Here is an 8,400-nt window from a genome sequence, read left to right as displayed (position 1 = left end):
GAAGATCGGGGCCCCACATTCAGCTTAAAAAAAAAAATATATATTTTTTTTAATTTGTTTTTGATAGGCCCCCCTCTGCCTTGCCCCCCCCCCCCGTGACTGTCGCACTTTCCCCCGCAGTCCGTCGGCCCTGCTTAGGCTATACGTGAAAATGACCCCCCCTCCCCCCCATACTTTGTTTAGGGTTAGTCGCCTCGCCTACATTTCCCAGAATTAGGCTACAAGCATTTGTTTGTTTGGACCGTAGGCTACCTCAGCAGCTCTCTCACTGGCACCCGGCTAGCCAGCGTGTTTCATCGTAAAATGCTGCCATTTCAGTTTGTATTCTTTTGCTTCAAAATGAATTACACGTTCGGCTGAAAGTACGCAGAACAAGAGAAAAAAAACGGTATCATGAAATGGAGATTACTCGAACTAGACCGTCCTTGTATGGAGAAATTGGTAAGTAGCTTACAGTTGGTTAGCAACAGTCTCATATGATAACTATCTTAAACTATAAAAGTGATCTTAGCGAATGCTTGGGTAGGGTTGGAATCTACAATGACAAGCTGTTATTTGCTTTAATTTCATTTCATTTGACTAACTGTCATGTCTGCCTGCAAAGCTAGGTCAACGTTAGCTAGCACGCTTTCCTAAGAGCATGATAGCAAGCTGTAAGCTCGTTAGGGCGACCAGCAGCTTTGCTTTGTAACAGCAAATGTGACACACCTCACTGTATAATGCACAGGTGGTCACAGGTGGTTCAAAATAGTGAAGTTTTTAAGATATGGAATACTTTCAAACTTAATTGGAAAATAATTTTATTACAAGAACAATACCCCTATACTGTATAAATATTAATGATATTTTCCTTCAATCTCATGGATTATGCAAATTCTTTATCTTTTCTTTTTAATTCGATTTTGGATTATTTTAATTTATTTGCAACACAATTTCCCTTCGTAGATAGATGGATGGATATACAGATACTTTATTCATTCCCAAAGGGAAATTGTATTGTTTCATTAGCAAATAATAAGTAGCAAAGTTATTTTAGAAATTGTGGCTCATTGTGGCCCACTTTCCCTCACATTGAGATGAATCTTAAATCAACACAGACACACCCAGATCACTTAAACATCATGCACAGGAAAGGCTCAGTCTTGTTTGGCGTCACATATTTTATTTGCCTTTGTACAGCTCAAGGTCTTGGATTCTGGACAGACCGGTCAGCAGTGCATGAGGCTGCGGCACAGGGTAGGGCCCTCCAGCTGCAGCAGCTGATCGAGGGAGGTGCGGCAGTTAACATGGTTGCAATCGACTCCATCACCCCCCTGCATGAGGCGTGTATACAGGGACAGACACAGTGTGTCAGGCTGCTGCTCAACGCTGGTGCACAGGTGAGATGGAGACCGTGATGTGCAGCCAAAGAAACACTTCACATTAGAATATTGCATAGTTGGTGGCATTTTCTTTGAGTGCTAATTATTCCAATATTAGCTAATTAGTGAATTTTTGACTTTATAATCGCACTGTGCCCGGCAGGTGGATGCTCGTAACATCGATGGCAGCACTCCGCTGTGTGACGCCTGTGCAGCCGGTAGCCTGGACTGTGTGAAGCTTCTTTTGGAGTATGGAGCGACAGTTAATCCTCCACTGTTTACCTTCTCACCTCTTCACGAGGCTTGCATGGGAGGTGCGTCTTGCTACACTGCATTCATGACAGCACAGGAATGTATTTTGGAGCCAGGTTCCTTTCTTTGCTTCATTAGTCTTTCATTACCTGATTCCACACCTTCTGTTTGTACTGTGTTAATGCAGGAGAAAAGTTGTCTGGGAGGAGTATCTTTGATTTTTTTAGTGAATCAATGAGTCATCAAGCCAGGCCTTTGGCACAACAAAGCCCTCAGTGTTCTTAAATCACTCTGGGTACACATTTTGCCCACGGCCAACTTGCCATAACCAATTACAAAACATCAGCAAATATTACAGTCTCATCAGAAGCCGAAGGCACCTCTCGACTACTTAGCTCTTAATTATAACTTAAAGACCTTTCAAGATGTAGCAATAATACAAAAACCCAAATTACACAATTACCAGTTTGACTATGGTACAAAAGTGTACAGGCTGTGCTTGCCTGTATTGGAACATGCTCTAATCATTCCAAAGTTGATTTGAAAACAAATGATTTGCGAAGAGAATTAAATTGAAACTCAAGCCAAAATCTATTCGGGTAAACAGCATCTCTTCAACTGTGACTCCTTGTTTTTTCAGTTACTCTGCTGAGGAGCATTTCATGTTGTTATAAATAGACATTATTCTGCTCGTCTCTCGAAATAGGTAACTCAGATTGTGTTCAGCTCATGATTGATCAAGGAGCTTTCATGGAGGCCCATGACTGCCACTACGGGACGCCGCTTCACGTCGCCTGTGCAAGGCAACATTATGACTGCGCCAAAGTTCTCCTCAACGCAGGTGAGTTCATTTCTGTCTTCTGGCAGAAATTAAACGTCACAATATGTTTGAGTCAACAAATAAAGATTGTGGGACAAGAATTGTCTTTAGTAAATTTAATTAAGTGATAAACTTAAATTACGGATAATATAGTATACAACAATAAAGTTTAACAGAGCTTGTACACCAGAGATTTCTTTGTGAGTCTGACCGAGAAGTACAGATGCAGTCAAAACTAGTAGTTCAAACCTAGCGTAGGAAGAGCAAGGGACAACTCGCCCTGGGTGGAGCTGATAAGCATCCTGAGAATGCAATCAAAGCAAGTTTCTCAGAAACTAATAGAATGTACCAAGGAGGACACTACTTTGCTAAAACCCACAGGAAACACTCAGGAAAATAATAGCAGAATCATTTTTTTTTTCAAAAGCTGTAGAACAGTCATAACAGTTTATTATTGTAAGGTCTTATTTTGTGAATTTAATGATTTTGATTGAGAGTAACATAATTGAATCCATAGGAATTATTTATATTTTAAATTTTAAAATATCCTTATTTGTCTGCAGATAGGAAACCACATAACTCAGTGCACCATGCCTAAAGTGTGAGTAATGGTTTTGAATGGTGGTGGAATATTTCTAAGACAGTAACTTGATTTAACTTTCCCTGTCAATAATTAACACTGACAATAACAAGCAGTAAAGACGTGTTAATAATTTCTTGCCACACCAGTGTCCACCCCTCCCTCATGAGGGAGATTGAGTTTATTCATTTAGAGTTAACTGCTGGTTCGTTTTTATGTTTATGCTTATGATATTCCTATGTTAAGTACTTCTTGCTCTTATACCTTCATCTTTTTTCTTTGCCAAAGGGGCCAATGTGAATGCTGCCAAGCTACATGAGACGGCCCTTCATCATGCAGCCAAAGCAAAAAACGTGGATATAATTGAGCTGCTTGTGGAGTTTGGTGGGAACGTGAACGTCAGGGACAACCTGAACAAAAAACCCATCCAATACACCAGTCTGGGATCTCCCTCTCAACTCTGCCTTGAGTTCTATGAGAGTAGGTTTGTTGGTTTAAAGTGTGCCAACTGTCACTATCTGTATATAAATCTTCTAAGAGCAGAGAATAAAAATGTGATCTCTGTGGTTTTTCTCTTCCTTAGAAACCCCCCTCTGTTTGCAACAGATCTGCAGATTGGCTTTGAGGGCGACTCTCGGCACAAGAGCACTTGTAGTTGTTTCAAAGCTGGACCAGCCCAGCAGTATCATACGTTTTCTTTCTTACACGCCACCTCCAATAATTGAAATTTAATCACCTATTGGAAGCTTCGGATAAAGGTGTTGGAAGATTAAATCAAGGCCAGTCATTGCTGCTGCTGCTGGCTCTCTGCTGGTTTGTCTCTCCCTGGAAAGTCACATGACAGGATGTTGAATTTGGCAGAAGTGCAGCACAGATGAAACACTGACAGACCAGCAGGGTGCATGGAATTGACTTTACTCAAATAATCAGACTGTTATCGGAAGCAAATGAAAAAGAGCTTAATTTTGCTTCCTAACTTCAAGCAGCATTAACAGATTATTTGATCATTAGGGAACAGAAAGACAGCATTCATATACGTAGAGTCAGCTTATCAAGTTGGTATGAAATCATCTTTATGGCAACCAAATAAGGGCGAAGTCCACATTTTACTCTCTTCTTTTTTACCCCTAGTTTGATATAGCAACTTCTTAAACAGCAACTAAATAAATCAAATTCGGCTGCTTCTTCATGTTGCAGCAGTAACTTTTTTTTTTTTGTAAGACGAATGGTTTAAAAGAGGTGAGACACCGACCACACCTGTGTCGGGCACCTCATTCCTAGAGGTTTTGGCAACACTACAGATCATTTCACAAAAAGGCTTCCAAAAATGAGTACAAAAGGTTTCAAAATAACAAATAAACTACAAACTAAACGAAAAAGCTTAAGTTGCTGGAGAAAACAAACATTTAACTTTGAGTGGTCAAAATTATATGTAACCACAGCTTCTACTCCAGGTTGTGACTTGGCTGGACTCACCGGCTGCCATTCTAACATGCAATTAATAGGTGGCACAAACCACGCCCCCTGCCATCTAATTATTCAATTATCATAATAACACAACAACTACACATTGTCAACAATTATTACACTTTTAACTAAAGAACGGCTGTAACAGTAAGTCTGTGTCACTAACTGAAAGTCGGACTTGAAATATATAAACATGGTCAACAACAGCTGGTCTTGTTCATCATGATCAAGTAAGTGTGAATGTAAGTGTGATTTGATTTCTAGGATCATATTACTGTATTTATTTGTATATAGTATATATATTGAAAGTATTTATTTTTAATGTAAATTTGTATATAATACAGATGGTTTAAAATTTGTGTAAATAAAGAGACCCCTACTTCAATATAAAAATGAACAATTCTTAATTGTTTTCTGTACTACTTAAATCAACTTAAGAGGCCATTTAGTCTGACTTTGAAAACCAATCTAAATGGAAAACGTTCATCTCCTACTATAATGATGTATCATTATCATAGCATACTGTACGAGCTCAACAAAACATGTTTTAAGAGTATGCTAATTGATTTTCATAACGCATTTAAAAGAATGGACACCGCCCTGGAACATTTCAAATAAAAAACTGTTGTATTAAGTTGAAATGATGAGACAAAAATCTAATGAAAGATAACCAAGAAACATAGAATGAAAGGAACCAGTTGAAGATTAGATGAGAGCAGCCACAACCCAAAATGAAAATGAGACACGCCCATGCTCAGATAATAACTTCACCCATTCAGTCTGACTTGTACTAAAACAAGTTTGAACATGAGCTTCTTCTACAGAGCATGTAACATGTCTGATTTTGCTCGGTAATTAGGTCAACAGAAACATGTTGTACAAGATATTATGTGAAGATGCACTGTATTGTGTGTTATCTGCATAATTCAAGTTATGCATCCTTGTTTACAGTCCACAATTTAAATTGTATGGTGGGTATTCTTTCCCGGATGTTTTGACAAATTATAACAACCTTTAGGCCATCAAACAATACATTAAGGACAAAGCTTTTGTTTTCCTATCTAACAAGATATATCAAACTGCTGGAGCGATACATCTCTAAAGACCACATTATTGTTGGAGCAGAAGTAATCAGCCAATTTTACAATAACCAAAACTAGAGGAAAACATCAATTTCTTTTGGGTGATGGACAATGTTACATAAAAAAAACTTGCTTGGTTCAGTGAAAGAGTATGAAGATCTACTTAAAATGTTAAAAAAGTATTCAAAATACACAACTAATTAAATTTCGCAACATGGCCATTTTGGACAGCCATGCTCGGTTTTGTTAAAGGCATTTGTAAATTAAAAAAGTTAAATAAAAATAGATGCCAACAACTATTTTGAGTTTTTAAATTACAACATCTGAAAAAAGATTGAAATCCTACTCCCCATGTGCAATTTCCTGTATTTATACAATACAAATGATTAATTTGAGGCAATTTAGTTTTTTGTTTACTAATTCAAATGCAAAAATTATCAAATTCAATAAAAAATGCTCGACACCCACTGTAGCTGTCAAATGGAGTGGATATAACATTACATTATGTTTCCCTATTGACTTTTACAATGGTTGGATTCATTCAAACTAAAACTTTAGAATGTCTTGAATCAGTAGGGTGTTCACTATACTGTAGCAATACATTTAATTCCATTGAGCTGTTTACCGACAAGAATAATCAGAAGCATTGGTGAATAGATAAAGGAGACAAGTCCCAAATGGTTGTAAATTAACCTTTTAAAACTGCCAGAAAGACGGCATGGACACCCAACATTGCCAGCCATGAAGTACAGTGTCTGTGTTCAGTAGATATTTTGAGGAACACGGTTTCAGCGAGGTTGTCGGTGGTGGCAAACCGTGAGCTATAAATAGTCGAGGTTAAACAACTGACACTGTACTTAGTCAAATTGGTGGATGTGGCTTTACTAGTAAAAATTCTGGTTGTCCACTCAAAGATAGAATTATGATAAAGGTACTTCCTCTTTGAACAGTTTTATTTCGGTTCCTTCAGTAAGTTGTTTTTCGTCATTAAAGACTGCATTCGTTTTGATGTCTTCATTGGTTTTAAATACTTTTTTCAGCATAAACAAGCCGGAAAAGTCGGTTTTGATAAATCATCTTCTCTTATCTGCAGTGCAGCCTGTCACCAAAATGTTGATCATCGGCTTTAGTCTGTTTATACAAAACAAGCTTGAGAGCAGGGGCCTATTGCATAAAACTAGGATAAGGGATTAACCTAGGATATTTCGGTTATCCTGGCTTGCGTTAGCCATGATCCGGTTGCATAAAAGTGGAGGGACATAAATTACCCTGGAGATTTATCCTTTACGTTTAGCTGGTAAACTTATTCTGTTGCCTGATAGGCTCAGTCAGCTGTCACTCCGATCTGAAATCAAGGTGTTTAACAGTTATTCCAAGATCTTCTGTGTATTGCTTTATTTGCATTAGCCTGTTTTAAGGTACCACATAAAATCTGCATTGTCATTTAGTTAAATAGTCCTTCTTTTTTATTTATTTAACCTGAACCATTTATAATTAACTTAATTATAATTAGATTAAGATGCAATGATATAAATTATAATAATTGATGTTCAATATTGCAGGCTATATTTATACAATTGATTATCGATGGCAGATGACGTTGCAAGTGTGGGTCAAATAAATTCACTTTGTACTTATCACTATATCGAGGTGCATCTGAAACAAAATTCAATATCAATGAAAAATTCCTTTTTTCTGTAATTGAATTCAAACAGTGAAACTTAAATATATTCTAGAAATTCATTACACATGAAGTGAAATTAATCTAGAATAAACATACTTTTCAGAAGGTCGACATTTCTGTATTATAAATCCTTTTTCTGATTGGTTGTATGTAACATTCTAATATTTTGAGATACTGGATTTTTTATTCCATGATCAATCAATCATCCCAAAAAAAGGCCTGACATATTTCACTTTGTGTAATGAATCTATGAAAGTTTAACTTTTTGAATGGACTTTCCATGATATTACATTTTTTAGATGCACCTGCAGACTGCTCACTGTCAACCATTTTATCATAAAACAATGCAGGGACATCAAGAACAGTTTGCAGAGAATACATCTCCTGTATGAAATGAACTGCCCCCTCACTTACGGTTTAAACTAGCAAGGCATTGTGGGAAAATGGGCCGTCTTTTCCATTTTTCCATCAGTAAATCTGTGTTCGATCTTTGGGTCTACTTCTGAAAGCTGTGGGCTGGCACTTAACAGAATTACTTACACCTGGCTTGACAAAGCAGCCCCTTTACATCCTGGATTGGCGTTTATGCAACTGACTAATCCAAAGTGCCCAGGCTAGACTTTGTCAAGGCTGGCTTTATCAATCATCCTGGATGTCTTTATTCCACTTTTATGCAATAGGCCCCAGATATTTGAGCCATTGTTTACCTTCATGTAAATCTGGCTTTGCAGGTGTAAAAGCAGCAACGTTAATGCAAATAATTCCGTATCCCCTGCTTCAGTATTTAAAGTCTTTCAGACCAAAAACGAGCTTTACTAGAGGACTTGTATATCAAGAAGTCTTTTTTTAACACACAAAGCAGAAAAGAGCAACCTTCATGAGTTTCTCAGCATTTGTTATCTCGACAAATGTTGCAACCGACTGTTGAACAGCTCTGTCAACAGTAAAAAGGAAGTGACTCAGGGACTCAATGTTCAACTGAGAGGACATCAGTGTGTTGTGAAATTCAGTCACGCAGTAAATTCAGTCAGGAGTCATTAAAAAGTACAAACTAGATGTTTTATTTTTTTTCTCCAATTAACAACTTTACACTGAATACATCTAGATTGGAATTGTTTCCCTTAAATATTTTTTTTTTAACCTTATCATGTTCT

At 37.4% G+C, this 8,400-nt stretch overlaps 1 protein-coding gene across 1 annotated transcript; it reads left to right on the top strand.

The window, feature by feature from the left end:
• The first annotated feature begins 247 nt into the window (after positions 1–247).
• Positions 248–4,854, top strand: LOC307250394 (ankyrin repeat and SOCS box protein 13-like). Its single transcript, XM_080027465.1, has 6 exons — positions 248–441; positions 1,180–1,379; positions 1,525–1,675; positions 2,320–2,454; positions 3,302–3,493; positions 3,597–4,854. The coding sequence occupies exons 1-6, from the start codon at positions 399–401 to the stop codon at positions 3,743–3,745; spliced, it is 870 nt and encodes a 289-aa protein (XP_079883591.1). The 5' UTR covers positions 248–398; the 3' UTR covers positions 3,746–4,854.
• Positions 4,855–8,400: the final 3,546 nt, after the last annotated feature.

Source organism: Ammodytes marinus (assembly GCF_949987685.1).
Source record: "Ammodytes marinus genome assembly, chromosome: 5".
NCBI lineage: Eukaryota > Metazoa > Chordata > Actinopteri > Uranoscopiformes > Ammodytidae > Ammodytes > Ammodytes marinus.
The sequence above is the reverse complement of the archived record's forward strand: the minus strand, read 5'-3'. Positions and strand labels throughout refer to the sequence as shown.

Coding starts and splice junctions, on each gene's coding strand:
- LOC307250394 (XM_080027465.1), top strand. CDS start 399: ATGGAGATTACTCGAACTAGACCGTCCTTGTATGGAGAAATTG. Junction 1,380..1,524: donor TGCTCAACGCTGGTGCACAG/GTGAGATGGAGA, acceptor TGTGCCCGGCAG/GTGGATGCTCGTAACATCGA. Junction 3,494..3,596: donor CTGCCTTGAGTTCTATGAGA/GTAGGTTTGTTG, acceptor TCTCTTCCTTAG/AAACCCCCCTCTGTTTGCAA.